The sequence below is a fragment of the Oculina patagonica genome, chromosome 10 (assembly GCF_052425735.1).
Source record: "Oculina patagonica isolate OP01 chromosome 10, crgOcupat, whole genome shotgun sequence".
In the NCBI taxonomy this organism is placed as follows: Eukaryota; Metazoa; Cnidaria; class Anthozoa; order Scleractinia; family Oculinidae; genus Oculina; species Oculina patagonica.
In genome coordinates, this window is record NC_135767.1 from 15,204,610 (window position 1) to 15,226,719 (window position 22,110).

The 22,110-nt window shown below is 39.7% G+C and overlaps 1 protein-coding gene and 1 pseudogene across 1 annotated transcript; one reads left to right on the forward strand and one right to left on the reverse strand.

Moving 5' to 3' along the window:
* The first annotated feature begins 322 nt into the window (after nucleotides 1–322).
* Nucleotides 323–6,229, forward strand: LOC144667285 (uncharacterized; annotated as a pseudogene).
* Nucleotides 6,230–7,528: 1,299 nt separating this feature from the next.
* Nucleotides 7,529–22,103, reverse strand: LOC144628983 (putative helicase MOV-10). The gene is made up of 15 exons (XM_078487120.1): nucleotides 21,862–22,103; nucleotides 20,660–21,106; nucleotides 18,922–19,425; nucleotides 17,161–17,422; nucleotides 16,473–16,627; nucleotides 15,654–15,848; nucleotides 15,294–15,441; nucleotides 14,553–14,720; nucleotides 13,458–13,558; nucleotides 12,616–12,811; nucleotides 11,464–11,619; nucleotides 10,182–10,457; nucleotides 9,435–9,611; nucleotides 8,499–8,587; nucleotides 7,529–7,813 (listed from the first exon to the last, which is right to left on the reverse strand). The coding sequence occupies exons 2-15, from the start codon at nucleotides 21,088–21,090 to the stop codon at nucleotides 7,612–7,614; spliced, it is 3,060 nt and encodes a 1,019-aa protein (XP_078343246.1). The 5' UTR covers nucleotides 21,091–21,106; nucleotides 21,862–22,103; the 3' UTR covers nucleotides 7,529–7,611.
* Between the last annotated feature and the right edge of the window lie 7 nt (nucleotides 22,104–22,110).

The following is a 22,110-nucleotide window of genomic DNA, read 5'->3' on the forward strand; positions in this document are numbered from 1 at the left end:
TCGATCACGAAGACAAAGAACGAAGAATTATGGTGGTACTAAGAAGAAAAAAAGGTGAACTAGTACCACAGCTACACGAGGAAGACCTGCTAGATTACTTTTCAGCATATGGCGAAATTGAAGACGTTACATGGGTTCGAGCCAAAGAGACAGATCTAGACACCGGTAAAGGATTTGGGTTCGTTTCCTTCACGAGCGCAGCTTCGCTTAAGCAAGCTGTAGCCTCAAAAAACCATACTTTAAGTGGCAGGCAAATTTTTGTGTTTCCAGCTTTTGCAAAGACAGCATCTGAACCGCCGGCGCCTACGCAGGGAGTATCAGTGCAGGAAGTGCCTGGATAGTCAAAATCTATGGGGAGAGCATCTGTGCAAAGAACATTGGGCAGATGCCAGGCACAGTCGGTATCTGCTCAGGCAGTATCTGCATGGATAGCATCTACAGGGACAGCACCCATGCAGACAGCATTTGTGAAGGAGGTACCTCCACTGGCATCATCCACCCTGGCGGCATCTACAGAAGCAGCATCTGTGCAGACAGGTCCATCACAGACAGCGTCTGCACAAACATCATCTGCTCGAACAAAAGCCCCTGAAGATGAGAAAAGAAAGATTTTGGTGACGCGACGTAAAGGTTGTGGTGGGCAAATGACTTTGAAAAATGTACATGATTATTTCTCAGCATTCGGGAAAATAGAACGTGTTCATGAAACAAAAGATCTCATTTACATTACATTTAAAAGTGCAGAGAGTGTTGAACGTGTAATGTTTGTGCCGCACCATGTTATTAATGACGTTATGGTACTGATATCCTTAGCATATTCTAATAAAGAGAGGAAACAGCTGCGGTTAGAGAGAGCGATGGATGAAGCGAAGGTCAAACAAAACCCAAGGAACATGAAAATTGCCGAAAAAGAAGGAAGAAAGATTGTATTTATGACTCCCACAAGGTTTAAAGATTCTATCAATAAGAAAAGCTTAGAGGACTATTTTTCTTCTTATGGAGTAATCGAAGAGATTTTTCTCATGGAGTCTAAAGGTTATGGTTTTGTTACATTTAAGGATGCCCATGTTGCAGAACGAGTCTTGGAGGACGGAGACCACAAGGTAGATGATACAGAAATTTACGTAAAAATGTCATTGGCAAGTCGCAAGAATCAGAGTAGTGAAGAAGAAGACCGAAAAATATTTGTTTCTAATATTTCTGGTGAAACATCTGAAAAGGACATTTGGAAACATTTTTCGAAATTTGGGAAAGTAGCTGAGGTTGCGTTTGCCAACAAACACAATTCTGGTGACAGGACAGATTCATGCGTAGTTGCTTTTGAATCTATTCATGGTGGAATGGGATCTTTAGTAGATGCATTTCATGAGATCTATACTCAAACAGATGCACTTGTAGTGAAAGTTGGAGAAGATAAGTTTTCAGCCCTACCCAATACATCAAAACTCCATGTGAGTGACATTCCTGAGGATATGACGTTGGAAATGTTACGAGACTACTTTGAAAGGTTTGGATCTATTCAGTACATTGGCTTCACAAATTACCACTCTGAAAAGGTACTGTCAACCTTGAAGGGAGTTTCTGTAGCATTTTGTAAGGAATCAGCCCTAGAAAAGGCCTTGAATGAATCATTTCATGAAATAAATGGGTGCAAGTTGAAGGCAAAGAAAGCAAACCGCTCCTTTGCAGGTCAACCGTCAGATTTCTTGTGTCTTAGAGTACTGATCACTAACTTACCAGAAAATCTTGATGAAGTAGTTGTCAAAGATTATCTTTTCGGACAGTCCTGCAGAGTCAAATCTGTGAGATTTCTCTCGCCAACAGTTTGTATTGCTAGCTTGTGGAATTTGCATGATGTGAACAGATTAGTAAATATGGCATCTTCAAATGGACATGTCATTGGTGGAAATCCAGTTTCACTCCGTCGTCTTCATTGGGTTAAAGAACAACATGGAGAATTGGTACTTGATGATACTATAGGCCCAGAATAGTTTAAAAAATTGTGATGGCATATAAAAGTTAATCTTCCAACAATTTGCGTCTTGAATGTCTTAGACTTCAAATCAATTCTGGAATTGTTATCACTGTGAAACATTTCTGGAGATGACCTAAGATTTTATTTTTTTTATTATCTTTTTTCCAAAGTTAGTCTGGTATGATTCCATGAAATCAAAGTTTAAGGCCTGTAGGCACAAATAATTATGCATGAAAATATTACCTTATTGTGATCAGTGGTGTCACCTTTTTTACTTTGCATCCTAAGATTGTGGGAGGAATGTAAAATTTTCCCCACAAGCTGTAGTTTAATAAAAATTAATAAACACTGATTCATTGCACCTGATGCTTACATTGTACACTTGTATTATTATTTTACTTGTTCAACAACCAGAGTGAATACTACCACCTGACAAAAGTTTTTTCATCTAACCCTGAAACTATTAAAGTGCCCCTAAGGTTGTTGTAATGTTTGCCACCCAGCTGTCACAAAGAGGGTCACACTTGTCAGCTATGGTATAATTTATTGTTTTTTGCCTTCAATTGAGTGATCAGTAAACAGCATTGAAATTAATTTTCAAGGAATTAGGAGTCATCTTGTTCTGACAAATTGTTAGCTATGAATGTGTCCTTGCAGTGTGGCCGGCAACAGGCTAGTTTTTAATTGTGCAGTTCCAAGAAGTATCCATACCTGCCCAATGGGTCTCAAAAGCCAAATTTTTTAAAGGAAAGGAAGGGGCTTAACTGGAATTTCCAGGGGTGGGGGAATCAAACCAAAAACCTTCGACTTAATTGTTTTGTTTGTGATCAGTGGAGTGTAATTCGTAACTGGCCTATTGAATGGCTGTTACAAGACACTTTGTTCTAGTAGTGCCTCTCTCTACCCTGGTCATGGGAACCTGGTATAAAATGCCAAGGAAGACGAGGATTATATCTGGGGAGAGGCAGGGGTAACCAAGGAGAAGGGGTTGGGGGGAGGGTAGGGCAGAGCAGTAGGTACTCCTAGCAGAGATGGTAATTTCAATGGTTAGAAGAATGATAAAAAGGTCTGGAAAATAAACTAACTTCCATCTCTCCTTCTTTTTGCTTTTCTCTCAATGTGGCAATTAATGACGTGTGACACATACAAAATGGAGATAACCTTGCAGTGAGCTTGCATTCTCTGACCTAACCAGGAGCTCCTGGTTTCAACTCAATCCACCAACAGTAACCACCCCCCCCCCCTTCACCTTAACCCCCCTCCCCCCTATTTTAGGCAACTTTACAGTCCAAGGGACTGGGTACGAGATTGATGCTGACCAAAATGACTGTGGGCTCGGGTGCGTGTGAATTTCAATATGGCGGCTGCAATCGCGTGGAGAAACAAATTACAAAGCTCACTTTTCAAGATTTTGTTGCAAAAACGTGGCCTACCTTATGCTAACAATTTAAATTCAGGCGTTAACAGCAGGTTGCTCTTTCCCAGATGTCTGTGTTACGCTTCGAGAAATCTTTACCCCGAAGACCAAGGCAGGAAAATCATGGTGGCTGGTTTGAAAGAAGGGAAACATGAAACAGACAGAGAAAGTTTAGAACACTACTTTAAATCTTACGGGCCGGTGGAACGAGCGAAACTAGTCCGGGACCAATTCACCGGCAGATCGAAAGGTTATGGATTCGTCACGTTCATGAATTCAAAAGCAGTGGAGAAAGTTATGTCTGAAAATCATGCCCACTTTATCGATGGCAAGGGTGTAAGAGTGTCCTTAGCCGTGAAATCTGTTACAAGATCCGGTGAATTTCCCGGTAGAAAAGATGTTTACTCAAAAGATGTAGAAGAAAGAAAGATTTTTGTATCTGCGCTCAAGACTGGAGCCCGTGGTACAGTACAACTGAAAATGACTTAAAAATATACTTTTCTGATTATGGAGAAGTTGAAGAAGTTAAGATAGTTTCTCCTAAAAGCTATGGTTTTGTAACATTTAAGGATCCAGAAAGTGTTAACAAGGTGTTGATGAAACCATTGCATTCGATCGCCAGCTGGAACATCAATGTGGAACGGCCATTCCGAGGAAAAGATAAAGGCGAGATTGCAAGAAAAGGAAAAAGGACGATAAATGTATACAATGTTACATCTGACACTTCCAATGATGAATTAATCAGTCACTTTTCAAGCTTTGGTGAGGTTGAAAAAGTTTTAGGTAGAGATTCTGACAACGAGCCTAGTAATCAATGTATGGTGGTGTTTAAAACAGAAATTGCTGCAAGAATGGCTTTGGAGCAACCGCTGCAAGAAATTGCTTCTGGAAAAAAGCTGTATGTTAAACCAGTGACAGCTAGCAACTCTTCAAAAACTATTCTGTTGCACAACACACCTGCAGACGTTACCCTGGAAACGTTGCAACTTTATTTTGAACAGTTCGGAGAGATCATACGCATGGACTTGACAAGTGACCATCACCGGCCTACTCATGTGGACATTCATGGAGTATTGTACAGGACTCGTCCAGGCTTGCCGACTATAGAATTTCGAGATGAACGCACTATGGAGAGAGTTCTGGAGCATGTGCATGTTATTTGTGGGGCAGAGATTGAAACAAAAAAAGTTGATAGAAGGGCTTTGAACAGTGGTGCTTACAGCCAGGAAAGTGACCGAAGCATGATGGTGTTAATAGACCATTTGCCTTGTAACATGGACAGAAAAACTGTCGTGGATTATTTTGCTAGCCAGTCCTTAATGGTCCAATCTGTAGAGTTTAAAATGGAGCGTGCCGAGACTAAGTCATTTGTTGTTGGGTTTTGGAACTTGGATGATGTTGATCAACTCATCAATCAAGCTTCCGCAAAGAATGGTGCTGTAATTATTGATGGCAAAACAGCATCTGTTCGTCGTCTTCACTGGGAAAGTACACAGGATGAAGTGGAGCATAATACAACAGTACAAGAAGAAAATTCTGGCAATAAATGAGTCTAAGCAATGTTAATTTTTGTTTAGGTGCAAGTTTCTACAACCCAAGTCACGATTTCTTAGGACACCATTTTTGTCCGCAAAGCCGCTTGTCCCTCTTAGCCGGCTGAGCCTGGGGCATGAGGAACAAGTGGCTCTGGGGACACATGATTTGTTTGGCTAGATGTTCAACAAAGGGAAATTTATTTAAATTTGGCAAATCAAATCAACTGTTTTAAATTCCCTTTGTTGTAAGGGCTTTTACTACAGTTCATTTGATTGGCCTGATTTAAATTCCCTTTGTTTAAAACCTAGCCAATCAAATCTTGTGTCCCCAGAGCCACTTGTTCCTCATGTCCCAGGCTCAGCTGGCTAAGAGGGGCAAGTGGCTCTGGGGACGAGAATTCTAAGGACACCTATTTCAACAATACCATGGCGATTTATTAGAAATACTTAAGAAAAAGAGAACCCTCTTTCCCCCGAAACAATGGTGCAAAATAGGCAACTGATTTTTTTTTTTTTTTTTTTGGGGGGGGGGGAGGGGGATGGAAATCAAACCTGCTGTGTAAAAAAATAAATAAATCAGACTGGTTTATGCAACTTCTAAATTTATTGTCATAAACATTGAATATAATTATAAGAATGGGCCTTGCTTATAATAAATGAATTTGAGCCCTCATTATTTTTATGCTTTATGTAGTAAAGGACACAATACACTAGTTTCTTTTAAATATTTTATTTAATTTCACGTTTTGGCCCCGTTGGCTACTGTCTTACTTATGTGCCTTGTTCTCCCAAATATTACAAGCTTGAGAAAATGAAAAATGCCTTTTATACAATAACTGAGAAAATTCTCACATTCTCATCGGTCAAAAGTTATAGTGAATAGCGCTAAGAAAATATCGTGAAAATGATGTAAATTTAACCTGTAATGCAATGTTAGGCAAATTTTGGAAACTTGAGAAAGTGTTGCGACTTTTCCAAGAAACAGAATCCAGCAAGTTGTGAAATGTCAGCTGGATCATTTGGACGAAATTACCCACACACTTGTCAGCTTCAAGTGTAACAATACAATCGTACAAGCTGTGACATGTACCGGGTACACATAATTTCGGATTTTCCAACTATTTTGCCAATAAATTTTTATGTGTTATTGTATAAAACAAATCAACCAAATTTTCCATGGTCTACACTCAAAAATACAACTTAGCTGTGATACTGCTTGTCTCACGGTTCGTTGTCCCACTTGGGTTATGAACATTTTATGACATCATTTCCACTGTCTATATAATAAGAGTGCAGGCCATGTAAAAAAATGTGGTCGATTTGTTAATTTCATACCCTTTTCGTCCATGCTTGAGAAAATATTGCAGTTTTCCAAATGATGCCCCAGCTACATGTTTAATATGTACCAGGGTATGACAATAATGTCCCATTAACGGTAGCTTGCTAATAACAGATTTTAATCCCAAATTGCATTGCCAAGTCTAAAATTTACATTTAAAAAAGGTTATACTACATGAAACTACAGAAGTAAAAGTTGGCTTTTCTTCTACAAAAACTTTCACATATTGTAATAAAATTATGCTTAAATATAAGTACTCAGATATTAAAGAAACTTAGATGTCTTTGACATTCAACAAGTATCTGGCCTGAGTATAAATTTATTTTAAATTATTGTTCCTAGCCAGCCTCCTGCATGAAACACTTAAAATATATTAAATAATAATTATTTTTAATAATTATTATTAATAATTAATTCTCTTATTAAAATCCCATGGAAGCCAAAAAAAATATACAATCTGCCCATCAGTGACCAAGGGGCTGCTTTGAAAGGTATCAAGCTTTGGAGTAGGTCTTATACACTTAAAGGAACACTCTCTTCAGCCCATTGTTTTTTTTTTGGTCTACTTCTAGCCTTCTAGCAGTTTACAGGCCAGAGAGGTGCTGGCTGTATATTATTTTGACATCCCAAATAACGCCATCCTTTAAAATCTTGAACAAAGGCATTAACTTAAGCTCTTGGATAATAATAATGTATTTTAGTCTTTAAAGTATAATCCCTTATGATGTTTACTGTGGTAGTTGAGAACTGTAAGTTACAAAATGTAATAAACCCTGTAACACCTCTCCTGTGGCCCTTTTGCAGCTACCTAATAGTGTCAAAACTCAATTTTTCAAATTATTGAATTTAACGAATGGCAACTAGTGAAAGCATTGCTCATTAGCTTTCATGTGAATGGTCACAGTCAAGGTTCCTTTAGTACAGGCTTGAAAATGAGGACCCCTTTCACCTAAGCTGCCAAACAAGGGTTGACCACAGTGCACGCAGTACTGCATTTTTTTAAATTAATGTGCAAATAAAATAATGTGGATGAGTGGCAATTGGTCCTGAAAAAAAAGCATCTCGCAGAATTTTTGCAAAATTTGATGGGTCTCTCAGTGCCTTGAATTTCTTTAAGAAAATAATGGAGTCTTGATTTGTTTTGCAAGGTTAAGAAACATTGGAAAACAGCTACACAGAAAATTAGATATTAGTCTTATTAAATGTTCAGCCCTCCCCCTCCCCTATTTCTCTCATTTTGTTTGAGGGGGGGGGGACGCTGTCTTTCAAAGTCCCAAATTTACCATCTGACACCCCCACATGCTTAGCCAGTACTAACTGGGTTTATTGTAACTTGTTCACTGTCTTAAAACTCTTCATGTCTGTGCCATGCAGGCTGTTCTGCCTGCGTCACAGTGTCATCTGCGGTAGACTCAACAGCATCTAATGCCTCCTTAGAATCCAAGTGAACACGTTTCAAGCGGGCTATGAGATCTTGCTCATCTTCTGATGCAGGCTTGAAATCGCACCCTCTGTAGCCTTTTGAATCAATGCAGAACTGAATGAACCTAAGGGAAAAAAAGGAAAATATTATTAAATTTTATAGAAGTTTGATTTGATATACTAAGCAATTGCAACAACCATTTACTGTACCAAGGCTGGAAAGGATGAATGGATTGTTTGACAGGGGACTTGGTTAACCCCGGTAAGCCTCGAACTTGGATAACGTTCGAACTAACTACCAGTTGTCCCTTGGACCCACTTTTCAGTCATTTTTCATTCGGTTAACTTGAAAACCCCGCTAACTAGAACTGTTTGTTCGTTTCCCTTAGCAGAGTTTGAGTTACCGGGATTCAACTGTGAGTTATGTTTCTAGGATAATTTTACCATGTGGTATTCTCGTTTGCACCAACAAAATTTTCCAGATGCATTATGTATCCTCTAGAAGGGGACCCCAAAAATTTTTTGAAATGCAAATTCCATCCTACTGGAGAAAAAATACTGTGGAATTTCCCTCCCCCAAACCCCAGGTATATTATAAGCCCTTCCTGAAAATGAAGCCCATCGTGAAAGGGACATTGATGATCAAACATAAGCTCAGGGCCAATTGGTTTACAATTTTTATGGAATGTTACCAGCAGTCTAAAGGGGGAGGCCTAGGGGTATTGAAGACTAAAATGTGCAAAATTGAAATTGCTGTTATTAAAGTAATAATTTTTATTGCCAAATTGTCATTACTAAGAGGTTGATTACCTATTCCAGTGTCTGTCCTTGCAAAGAACATGAGGATTTCCCACCACGATCAGCAAAGCTTGGGCTCTTGTGATTGCAACATTAAACCGCTAAAAATGAATTGGAAAGAAAGATGTTTTAAGCAATCCATGGACTTGCCCCTAAATACATTTCTGATCTTATATCTATCAAGTCAAAATCGAACTATAGCCTGAGATCAAATGATGAACTGCTTTTGTCACCACCTGCTGTTAAGACTCTATCTACCCTGGGTGACAGGGCTTTTGCAGCAGCTGCTCCTAAACTACTGAACCAGCTAGCATTTGAAAACTTTAGTTGAATATGTGCAGTATAAATGCAGAAACCCATAAGGGTTGAAACGTGTAACGAGCATGCACAGCGTTTGAATATTTATTTTGCTAAGTACTATATTTGGAAACACGAAGAATTTGTATGCGAATGCTTTACACACGTAATGGCACACGCAACATAATTTTTGGTTTTGCGGTAAGTTGCTTGAATTTCGACCTAAACGCCGTAAATTTCTTACAGAAACTAAAGAAATACATTAAGTGTATTGAAGCGAAGTTCTCCAGACTATTTCAAGAAGATGAAACAGGAGAATTCAACCAAGCTTGTTCAAAAACAAGATTACGCCATCGAGCGCACGCTGTGAATTTAATCCAAATTATAGTAATTTTGATTGGTTAAAATAATTAATGTTTCTCGTGATTTTCCAAATATGGTACTTAGTGTAAACGAATGTGCAAACGCTTTGTACAATGTGAATCATAGGGCCGGAGTTACACGTTTCAACCCTTATGGTTTCTGATAAATTATTATTATTATTATTATTATTATTATTATAATTATTAAATAACTCTTTTAAGTACACCAATACAAAGGTTTTGAGCTATAATTTAATTTCTTTACAGTTTAAAAACTGTATTAACTAACCTTTGGATTTTTCAGGAAGCCCAGTTTGAACTGTGCGTCAAGCTGTAGATACTCCTGGCTGCTTCTGACAGTGGAAATGATTATCACTCGTCTTTCTTGTCCTTGAAATTCTTCAACAGAACCAACTTTTACATCTGCGATGTTGGCCTTGTCAAGGAGAGTCCTTATCTTCTGAACCTAAAATAAGACACACCACATGACAAAATTTAGCAAGACATGACCACAAACAAAGAAACTGGACAGGTAAACTGGAACCCAGGACTTGGCAAAAATTAATAATTATGGTAATCATTAAAAGGAGTGCCTCACAGTACCTCTCTCTGCACAGGCACACAAATGAGTGTAAGCAAAGTTAATGCTGGGGTAACGTTGTGATTTACTAGCATCCCATTCAGGGGGAGTATAAGTAATCCTAGTCCCTTAATGCCATGGAAACCGCAATATTAGCTCCGACCTGATGGGCTATATTACTAAGCCCAAACACAGACTTATCCTAGGAGAGGGGGCTGAGACATTGTAAGATGAAAGCGTTTGGGGCAGTGGTGGTTGGGGCGGGGCAGGGGTGAGGGGGGTGAGGAAGGGCCAGGATTCTTCTACCTTCCTCTTCAAATTTTTTTTACCCTTTCCCTTCCATTCACTCACTTTAAATACTTGGTTGGTTGGTCAATGGGTACATGTCTTGAGTAGGTTGGTTGGTTAGTACTATAATTATGTGTTAGAAAAATTATAGCTAGGTTTTAACCCTACCTGTTTTCTATAAGGTGAGATGACCCCGATCTGCGAAGGAAGCACGTTGATGCCTCGAGCATCTTTCAAGTCCTTGACATATTGCACCACCATGGCTGCTTCCTCAGGGTTGAAAAATGACGGGCTTTTCTCTTCCCGCATGTCACGTCCCTTGATGCCCTCAAAAATGATTGGGAATCCCTTGCATGGCAGTCTGCTCCAGTTGCACAGCGACTCTCTTTTCAGTTTGTCTGCACATGCTTCTAGTTCATCATCATAGAACATTTCATTGGGAAGCTGAAAAATAAGTTGAAATTAAAAACTTAATACACCTTATTCATAAATGGCTGCAATACACAAGAAGGCAGTGAAGAGATTAAGAAGATCAATGCGGTTTTGCGACGAAATTTTCCATGATTTGTGTTGACTTCGCATCCATACGACCATAATTATGCAGTTGACAAACTAGGGATTCCAATGTTAGTCATCAACAGCCAAGAATCGCTTTCTAACCGACGAGTATTTCAAGAAATATCAAATACTACTTCAATTCACCATACTTTTCTTTGTTTTGGTTCGAAGCTGAAGCCTCACTAGCCTCGCTTTCATGTACTCGACCCAAACTCTTCTGCCCGTTCCGCCATTTGTGAATAAGGTGTATAGGCAGTCACAATATTGTTCTCAAGATTCCTTATGGATCTACAATTCCAAGGGTTCAGATACAAGTAGCAACTCTCCCAAAGTCTTGCCTGAATGGCTTGAGAAAACAGTAGAACAAACAACATGGACAATGCCCCTAGCACCCAAAACAATAGCAACAGCAACACAAAAGGACCAGAGGAAATAAAAATAGCTTATTAGTGGTGCTACTCTCCTTTTTTTCTGAGCACATCACATGTTTAGTGGTCGGGACTGCAATTCAGGCAACTGTTTATTTAAATGACACTGAACTGCTTGCAGGGTACTGTAAAATTCCATTTATAAGCCCTGGGCTTATACAACTTCGTAAGAGGTTTTGGGTGGGCTTATAAGCAGAGGGGCTTATATCCGAGAGGGCTTATAAGTGGAATAAAAAAACGTTTCGAGGCGAGCCAACAATCAAAATGCGTTTTTAAGTTAAAAACACATAATAAAGCAACATTTAGCCCTGTTCAGGGGCTTATATCCGGGGTGGCTTATAATCGGATGTATTTTTTCTAACCAGGTAGATAGGTCTATAACCTGGGGTGGGGGGGGGGGGGGGGGGTTATAAGCGGAATTTTACGGTAAACGTATTATTTCTGAATAGATTAGAACTTATTACCTCTAAAATAGATGGATGTGATCTGTAGTTCTTCAATAACTTTGTGATAATCAGTGGGTTATAGTCCCCGAGCTCGTCCTCCTCATCTTGGGGTATCCGTCCATAGAAGGGTACCTTTGTCATAATCCATTCCAATAAAGACATACCAAGACCATACTGAAACATGTAACATGAAAAAATATGAGTAAATTATTATACAGAGAAGAGAGGGGAGGGGAGGAGGGGGGGAAGAAGCTAGGGTCTGGAGGAGGTGGGAGAGGAGGGAAGGGGAAGGGGAAAAAAGGAAGGGAAATAAATAAATAAATGGGAATTTACAGTGTGATCTTACACTAGGTGGCTCTTGTTGATCTCACTGATTCCAGATCGAATTGGAATTTAGAAGTGTTGGTTTTTGTCTCCCAATGCCCCTAGCACCCAAAACAAGGGAAGGAGAAGAGAGGAGAGGCAGGGTGCAGCAAGGCAAGGTAAGATGAGGAGAGGAGAGGACAGTTGGGGATATATTGGGCCTTCCGAACAGAAATTCAATGAAATGATCCGTTGAGTGTCCCTGAATAATTTTTAATTTAGCCGTGTTTTCTGTCCATTTTTTTAGAGGAGAGGAGGGGAGGGGAGAGGAGAGGAGAGGAGAGGAGAGGAGAGGAGAGGAGAGGAGAGGAGAGGAGAGGAGAGGAGAGGAGAGGAGAGGGAGGGGAAAGGGGGAGAGGGGGAGAGGGGAGGAGAGGAGTGGAGAGGGGGGAGAAGAAAGGAGCAAAAAGGAAAGGAAAGAAGAGGAATGGAGTGGAGTGGAGTGGATAGGGGAGGAGGGGATGGCAGGAGAGGGGGGAGTGGATAGGGGAGGAGGGGATGGCAGGAGAGGGAGAGAGGAGAGGGGAGGAGGGGATGGCAGGAGAGAGAGAGGAGGAGAGGAGAGGCAAGGAGAAGAGTGGAGTGGAGTGGATAGGGGAGGAGGGGATGGCAGGAGAGGGGGAGTGGATAGGGGAGGAGGGGATGGCAGGAGAGGGAGAGAGGAGGAGAGGAGAGGCAAGGAGAAGAGTGGAGTGGAGTGGAGAGGGGGGGATGGGGATGGCAGGAGACGAGAAAAGAGGAAACAAGGGGAGGGGAGATGGGGGATCAGCTGCTGGCTTTTATACAGTATACCAAAGTTTCTTTTACCTTTATAGCTACTGGTGATCGAAGCACTGGGCCAAGCTGTTGGGGATCCCCCGCCAAAACAAGCTGTCCCCCTCCTGGAGTCTCTGTACTGAACAATCCTGCCAGGGGTACCAGGCATTCAGGCTGCAGGGAATGACCAGCTTCATCAATGAACACATGAGTGAAGTGTTGGTCAGGAATCTCTCCAGATACTAATCTGAAGAAAAAAAGACGAAGAAGAAAAATAAATACTGGTAACATAAATTAGGAAGGTAGAAACCAGAACACCAAAACCAAAAAATAACTGAAAGGGAAAAGGAAAAAAAAAAGAAAATGGGAGGAACAAGGGAATGGTCAAAATTATGTGAGATGGGACTGACCATCAATTGAAAAAAGTATATCTATCATCAAATGCTTCATTAAAGACGATTCCCAGTCAGTACTGCACAATCTCCGCCTGCAATGTTTGTGAGTCTCACAAACAGAAGAATGTTTACAAGCAAAAATAAAAATTCCGAGACAAAACTTACTTTTTTTCATTATTAACGCCAGATATCCTTGCAAAACAATAATAACGAGTAAAAGAAGCTCGACGGTATTTCAAACGGACGTTTTAGCCCATCGTGAATTCTTGAACAAAACGATCCGTAATGGCAAACTAAAAAACTTCATGTACGCTATCACCGAAGTGTAACGTTTCAACGAATTCAAAACAAAAATGAAAACAAACCCTGAGTCTGCGCAGTACGGACTGGAAATCATCTTTAACACTCAATCCTTTCCCTACAGTGTCAGTTTAAGTAACGCTAGACTGCAATAATATTGGCTTAAAATGAATAAGGAAACAGGGTAACTATAGCTACCTTCCTGCTGTAATCAGTGTGCACACCACAAGGCGCTTGTCCATGATGGTTTCTTTTGACGGAAAAAAGAAATCTCCACTTGGAGTGGTGCAACAAACATCCTGCAAAAAAATATCCATAATCATTCAATGGTTAAACAACTGCAGTCAATAATAAAAAAAAACTATTACTAAGTTTAAGATAGTTTTGTTATGGTTTAGGCAGGATGAACCAAGTGGTCAACTTGAAGGTAAGAAGAAAAAACTTTAGGCCATCTGCACCCAGGCCAAACTGGCCCTCACCACCAGAGCTTATCCTGATTTCTGTAGCATTAAAGTTGAATTCCACTCCGTACTGCGCAATCTCCATGTGCAATGTTTGTGAGCCTCGCACAAAGTAATGTTTACAAGCAAAACTTAAAATTCCGTGACAAACTTATCTTTTTCTTTTATTATTATTTACGCCAGATATCCTTGCAGAACAAATAATAACGAGTAGACGAACCTTGGCGCTATTTCAAACCTACGTTTCAGTTCATCGGGAATTCTTGAAAGAAACAAACTGAAATGACAGACCTCATGTATGCTGTCACCGAAGTGTAACGTTTCAACGCATTAAAAACAAAAACAAAAACGAACCTCCGAGTCTGCGCAGTACGGACGGGAAATCAGCTTTAAGTGACAATGTATATTTTAAAAATGTTTTTACGACACTAAAAATACAAATGTAGTTTCATAACCATTTTGCTACAATGTATGTTCCTACATGTAAGTGTCATGTATGCATCATTGAATTTACTTCATTGTGCTAATAATTAGGCAGCTTTACGTTATCATGAATCCAAGTACTAGTTAAATGGTGCTGATCTTGAAATATGGGGGTCGACTGGACTGGGTCGGGTAGCAGCTCTCGCAACAACAAAACAAACAACAGAAACAATGTCCCTAGCAACTGCCAATTTTTACAAGTCGAGCTGCTACACTACTGCTTGGGTTCAAGACCTCTACCCTGATCTACTTAATGATTATAACTTGTTTCTATTCTTAGACTTGCAAACAACTCATTCTGACACCAGTTGACTTAGTTTGTTTGCATTAGGTTAACTTAATAACCCACCTTGATTTCTTTTGGCAGAGATAATGTTGACCTGCCAAAAGCATTCAGTCTCATCATCTGTGACTTTGGAATGACTGTGTGTTCCATGACTCTCTGTAACACCAGGTCGGCAGCACTGTTTGAAGGGGCACAAGCAAGAACACGGCTTCTGGGAAACTGTTTTAATATCTGATAACCAAAAGAAATCACAATCAGTGCATAGCTACTTTACAGGGCAACTAGTCGGGCAGACATGAAAATTTTTACAGGCTCATTACATAAGCAATTTGCATTTTTTTTTTCAAAACCAACAAGCATCACAAAAGAAACATGCCTTCAAAATTTACAAAGACTTGTATTGACGACTTTTAGTCTGTCTGCAGTTTTGTTAGATTGCAAAGGTACAATATTCCTCTGCACTCATCATATTATGCCCTTTGCACGCATTGCAGGCCTAATAACAAAAGTAACAATAACCATGATGATGGTTTGGAAAACTGATTTTAATTAGCATATATGTTTTTATGATTTTGTTTCACTGTTTACTCCTAAGTTTTAGTTTTGATTGAAAAGATAATTATATTATTCAAACACTTGAGAAAATGTTTCAATTATAACATTTCCATGTGCAAACACCTCAAAGTTCATCAGTAATTCCCATCTGTACATCATACATCAAACTCTCTTCTTGGTGTTTGAAATTATGTGATGAAACACCCAGTCTAATCTTTGGACAGGTATATTACATGTAATAGCTTGTACCTGCTTAATGGCTTCAACAATAGTAACTGTCTTCCCCGTTCCAGGGGGGCCGAATACCAAATAAGGTACTGGCCTTGATGTTCCATTGACAATGTTTTTGACTGCCTGTTCTTGTTCTTTATTGTTTTGAAGTTTGGCATCATAAAATCTAGACAATATTAAAAATGTCAGTCTACAACTCAATTTGTGCCAGGGAGTAGGAGTGAGGCTGAATATACAGTGAGGGGTTGGGCTTCTAAACCTCTCTCCGCCCTCATCCAACATGGCGACAAAGCTATACTTGATCACAGGCTAATACTCTTGCACGCCCACAGAAAATGCCTGCACTCCTGCAGCCTACACCCTGAATTGCACACTTACCTGAAATCTTGTTCTTTCTCATCCAGGAGAGGGGTCAAATGTGTGCCAATTGTCAATTGTAATGAAGCAAGTTGAGTTTTTTCCTCCATCATCTGAAAGCCGATTTCCAGAGCTCTGTGCATCAGTTTTAATGGCGTCCGGTTGAATGTGAATCTCACATTCACCTTCATCCCTTTGATGTATTTCTTGTGGAAGCTAAAAAAGAATTTCATAAGGAACACAAGATTGAGGTTCACACAGACAGATACTGTTTTCATACAGTCGGGGTTAGTTAAGTAGATGCCTGCAGATAGTACTGTAATCAGGGAACCAACTTTCATAATACTATTATGGCCTGTGAACAAATTAAAGGCAAGGGCCAGTGCAACGCAGGTTTATTTTTTATTTACCATTTTACTCACTGCCGTAAATTATTTACTGATGTACCATTATAAGAACTGACGATGACAGTGGAGACTGTCGAAATATTGTTTTGTTTTTCTAATCCCAAAGGTGTTGTGCTTTTTCCAAAACTGTTCTTTTTCCTTCTGCCAACAAGACCTTTTGATATCACTTGATTGAAAAATTATTAAGAAACTCGGACAAATGAAAGATCATCTTGTAAAACATTTATTAGTAATCTTGCCATGTTTTCAGATTGCGTTTGGAAGAGAAATTTATTTATAACGAAATGGCACCACTTGAAATAGTGTTCAGTAGAGGTTTTTTGATTATTTTCTTTCATTGTACAAAATTAATAGCTACATTTGTCTTGAATAGATCTTCCAATTTTGGCTTACCGTAATTGAGCAAGATGTGAATAACGACTTGAACATGTACCTTGGAGAAAACTTGAGACTAACATCACTTAATCCCACAATGTGAACAAATCCCTGATACTCTTCCTTCTCCAGTTGTCCTTTACCATCTTTGATTCTAACTAAGATTTGATCACCTTTAATTACTGATGGTCGATTCTCTGCTAGACCAGGAACCTAAAATCAAATACATTAACAAAGACATTTAATAATTACCGGTTATTAAACTCAGTAATTTATTTGAAACATTGTAATTATTGTCATATTAGACCAAGTAAGACCAAGTTTTTGAGGCCTAGTGGCTACTCTTCCTCTATAAGGTGCCCCCCTCCACACCCTCCCCAAGCCCTCCACCCCCACCCACCACCCAAGGGCCACCCCAGTATTCTCATCAAAATAATTACCAGTATTAATTTCTTGATGGTAGCCATATGTTTTACTTCTACAGTGGGTAAAAAAGACTGTAAAAGAAAACTGGTATCTTGCTCAAGACTGCACACAACATGTACACGCAGTCCCTTTTTTTTTTCGCAGAGTCTATCAAGCGTGAAGGGAAAAAATAAAATGGAGATAAGGTGGCACGGGCAAGGCAAGGCGAAATAGGGTCTCATCTCACCACCCTGGTTCCTCATTTTTCACGGAGTCATTTATTTTTTTTGCTTCACGCTCGATGGACTCTGCAAAAAAATAGGGACTGCTCGTAATTTTACCTTTAAAACAAGAAACTGTCCTTCTGGCGAAAGTACCATGTCCTCCATGTCATAGTGGCGTATGTCTACCTCCATCTGAAGTTCCTCGATGTGTAGAAGGGATGCAAATTTCTGAGAGTACTCTGGCGCTTGTAAGCCTAACTCTTGCTCAAGGAGCGTTGATAGCTCTTCGCCAGGTTTGCCCTGGTTTAGGCCCACGCGTAAAGGAAAAGGAATGTGGTAGTGCTTGAGAGGAACAGGGTAGCGTAGTTTACTGTCTGGTCTATCAAATAAAATGAAAACAGATAATTATATAATTATAAATATTATAAAAACGAAAATAAAAAGTTTGGTGGAAAAAAAGGAGTTCAAGTGGTTTTTGGCTCAAAATGAACATTGTTAAAACAACTCAAAATTTCACATTTTGGTTTGTTTACATCCTGTGAAACAGTAACAGTCCTGGTTTCATTGTCGCTGGCTTTTGCTTTGTTTTAGGGAAATAACGTAATGAAAAAACAAAACAAAAAACGGTTTCTCCAGTCTGAATTTTTAGTAGTACTGTTTCTTTGTTGTTCTAAAACAAAGAAACTCCTCCATACAGTCTTGCATACATCATTCCTTGGAAACAAGGCAAAAGCCAGCAAAAATGAACAAGCACACTGTTTGATATGACTTATGTATTGTAAACAAACCCACACTTGAAATTTGGAGTTGCTTTGGCAATGTTCATTAATTTCTGAGGCAAAATCACTAACGCCTTTTTTCCATCAAAGCATTCAAATATTTTGTTCTAACTGTTAATCATGTATATAATTTGAGGAGACTGACAGCTCATTGTGTGGTAATTGCTGGTAATTTACTTATTAAAGTTCTGGGTAACATGGTAAGGTACTTCTGGCCTGGATAAGGCTCTAATTCAATGCATGTTTTTTTAGGGGAGCTGCGATGGCACGGTGAGGGGGGCGTAAGAGTTTGCGGTGATGCGGTTTTGCGTTATTTTTTGTGCGGTTTTGCGGTAATTTTTATTTTTACCTGAGGTATTGCGGTTTTACAAGACTACGCGGTGTGCGGTTATTACAAATCTTAGGTCGCGGTAGTCGGTGAGAAAATTGTCTGCGGTAATATGATTCTCTTACGTTTCCACTGGATCCTTTCACATTCGGTTGTTTTGCTTCAGTTAAACAAGCTTGAGCCAAGTGTTTTGTTTTACAGCGTATCAGCTTACACAATCAGGGTTCGTTATTAAGCAAACTTGCCCTGTGGCTTGTAATTGCAGCCTCTTCCAGTTAATACTTGATGTGTTTAACTGTTTTATTCAATGATACGTTGACTTTATGACATTCCAGGCCAGATCTTCGGCTCAGACCCAGTCTTATCTACCGTTGTTGGTCATTTGAAACTGCGGTTTCGGTGTTTTGGTAAAATTTGATGCGGTTTGCGGTTTTGTAGCATATTTCTGTGCGGTTTTGCGGTTTTTGGACCCCCCCTTACGCCCCCCTCCACGGTGGTGAGGGCGCTTGCAAGCCTCATCCCAGGTTTAAATCCCAGACGGTGTCATATGCGGGTTGGGTTTGTTGTTCGTTCTCATCCTTGCTCTAAGTGTTTTTTCTCCAGGTACTTTGGATTTTCCTCCCTCCACAAAATCCAACACTTCGATCCACAAGATCAAACTACAGTTACCCTACTTGACTGTTGTGTGACAGAAAATTTGAGCAGGGTTCATTCTTACTACAAACTCAATAAATTACAGATAAAGAAGTTTGCACTCAGATAATACTTTACCGTGGAGGAGGCACTCCGCCAATCACTTGAACTTTTGGGTCCACCACCCTTGCAACAGGCTTAGGGTGCCGATACTTGGTGGTCGGCAGAATACTCTCGACATCTTCACTAGTGCCTTTTCCTGTTAGAAAACGAGCTATGTGGTATGTGTGGGCTGGGTCCTCTTCTTCAAATTCAAACACAATTGGCTGTTTGAATTCGCCAAGACTGCTAGGTTTGAAGAGGGCTGATATAGTGTAAGATTTACCAGGAGGAATTTTTAACACTTTGGGTTTCTGTCCTCCCATTAACGTAACGCTGTGTTTGTCAGAAAGCATGAAATCGCTCACAGAGTCCAGCGCTACAAATCGCTTTAGTTTGACATCGCTGGTTCCAGCATTGTTCACGATAATTTCTGTGATCTCACTCTCAGTTAGTTGCATCTGGCCAAAGTCAATTAATCCATGTTCTCTGTCTAAATCAGAGCAAATCCTTATTCCATTCTTGTCTTGAATTAAAGATTCTCTGCAGAAAAAAATATATAGAAAAAGTAAAAGTAATGATATTTATAAAATACTTTTTTGCTGAAGAAAAAATTTCAATCATTCAGCAAGATTTTATCATCGATGACTAAAATAATGTAAGTTATGTCTCTTGCTCATAAACTGTGCTAGGCCAGACAGCTTTCTCCAGACTGTATCTTAATTAACTGTAGGTAAGCCTTGAGCCAAGAGGCCCATAATACTGCCTGAGCTTATCCTGGTTCTGGTAGCATCAAGCAGCTAGGAATATTTCTACTCCCCCCTGGAGGGAATGCTAGTCCATCGCAGGGTTACCCCCTTGGCATTATTTTGCCAGTGCTCATTTATACACCTGTGTAGAGAAAGGCACTATGGGAGTAAAGTGTATTGGCCAAGAAGTGAACACAAAATAATTACCCCAGGGGGGGGGGGGGGCTTGCACCTGGACCGTTTTGGAGTCTGGCACGCAAACCATTAGGCCACTGTGCCTCCCACAGATTGTATCTTAATTAAGCTCATCTAAAATACCTGTAAGGTACCATCAGTTGCATCAAAGAGGCCCTGCCAGGGTAAATCCCGACAAGCGACATGGCCCAAAAAGTAGCGACAGCACATACAATAAAATCGTGACAAACGACAACCCTTTTGAAAAAACTTAAATTCCGACAAGGACAAGTAATTTCCATTCAATTTTACTACCGACAGCGACACAAAGTTTGATAAAACAGCGACATGGCGCATTTTTAAATTTAGACAAGCGACACGGGAACCCCCCTGGCAGGGCCTCATCAAAGTGTCAGAACATGCCATTAAAAAATCTGAGTGGGTATCAAGTATCGAGTTGTTCGTCATCAAACAAATTTGAAGTTTGGCAGGCCATTATGTGAACTTTTTCACCCAAAATACAACACATTTGGTATCATTTTATTGAATTGTCAAAATTCTTTATCAAGGAAACTCCTGGTTTGAAATTTCATTCATTCTCATTGAAAACATTTTGGAAACTCAATAAAACAAAATCAACTGTGTTACAAATAATTTTCAAAATACCTGTAATGTTTAATGACAATTCATACAACATTAAATTTGATAGTCACTTACACAATATATATATTGATTAAAATCTCTTAAAGAACAAGCTTCTAGCACAGATGCTACGTGGATAAATAAATAAAGATGATTGATTGATTGATTGATTGATTGATGAGTGATTGATTGATTAAAGTAAGTTCACTCACTTGTGTTTAAGAAATAATTTCTTCAGCTCAAGTACTGGATCATCTCCTTCCTGCTCAGAATGTTTTTCCCTTTCAGTTTCATCAACATCTTTCTCGTCACCTTCTCCTTTTTCTTTCGCTGCGCTCTTTTGCTTGCGCTGTACAAATGATTGATCCACAGCCAAAACCAAACGACGACCCTTTCGTTCAAAGTACAACAGCGTGTCGGAACCATCTTTGCACTTGACAAGTTTTTTCATCCTTTTCAGTTGAAACAAGATCGTCGAGAAGGAAACTGTCGGCGTCGACCGATCCAATGTCTTCTTGAACTGGTCATAGTAGACTTGTCTAAGTTCCATTTTTGTCAACGGTCTGAGTCGCTCAGTTGATAGAAACTTCCAGAACTGTTTGGTGACATTTTTCTTGTAATCATTTCTTGCTTTCGGAGGCATTTTTAAAATAAATATTCTGTCGAGGAAAAATAGCCATGTTAAATGGGTTCAGTTAACTTTATTGACTAGTCCATGTCCTGGGGGGGGGGAAGGTACTCCCATATAAGGGATATAGGGGTATGTGCCGCTCAGGGTTTTGCCTCTCTGACTCTGGAACAGGGTATAGAATTCAGCCTTTTGACTCTGGAACAGGCTCAATTTTTTCCCCAGAATCCTGATAAAACACGATCAAGTTTAGCTATGAAACTCCGCTCTTCTCATCGCTTTATCTCCAAGCCACAGACGAAGTCAGGTGAGCACTTTGTGATATACGCCAGTGTTTAAATATCTAGCTAAATATATTAACATAGTGGATAATGTTTGTCTGGAACAGCGTCGCAAATTCACCTTCTTTTCTCTGGAACAGGTCCAGAGTCACAGAGACTCAGCCGCACACCCTCCTAGTATAAAATTTTAGGGAGTACCCCCCCCCCCCCCCCTCCGCGGTCCATGTAAGTGGTGTTGATTAAATATTAGCCTTATAAGAAATTTAACGCTAAGCAATTGCTAAACCAATCACAAAACAAAGTAAGGCGAAACCAGTGCAATTCAGCCCAGATGGCCCTTTATTGGTTTTATAAGCTTGATTTTTATAAAGAATCTACTTGAAAAATTATACGATTCGAACTACGATACAAGTTTGACACTTACTAGAAATCACTATTTCTCCTAAAATGTATATGATAGCCAATCGTCTTGAATATCTAATACAATGTACACAGGTGTACCTACCTTCAAATTTATGTTTTTAGTCCATGAATTTCTTGACGCAGAAAGTTTTGTGTGTATACGCGAAGAAGATCGAAGATTTAAAACCGGAAATTACATTCCTACTCGGTGGGTTACGATAAATAACAGATTTAAGCATGGAAGAACGCCATCTGAATTCAGTTTAAACTGAAAGATTTCGGATTCGTAGAAACATAAACACATTCCTAAAGTTTCCAAGAAAATCGACTGGTGGCCGCCATGTTGGATTCC

Bases quoted from the DNA above. Each gene is read 5' to 3' on its own strand.
- LOC144628983 (XM_078487120.1), bottom strand. From the start codon at position 21,090: ATGCCTCCGAAAGCAAGAAATGATTACAAGAAAAATGTCACCAAACAG. The intron at 12,812-13,457 runs GTAGCTATAGTT...TTTTTTCTTCAG, and splicing joins ACACTGATTACAGCAGGAAG to ATTAGTATCTGGAGAGATTC. The intron at 8,588-9,434 runs GTTAGTTAATAC...ATTCATTTTTAG, and splicing joins GCTTCCTGAAAAATCCAAAG to CGGTTTAATGTTGCAATCAC.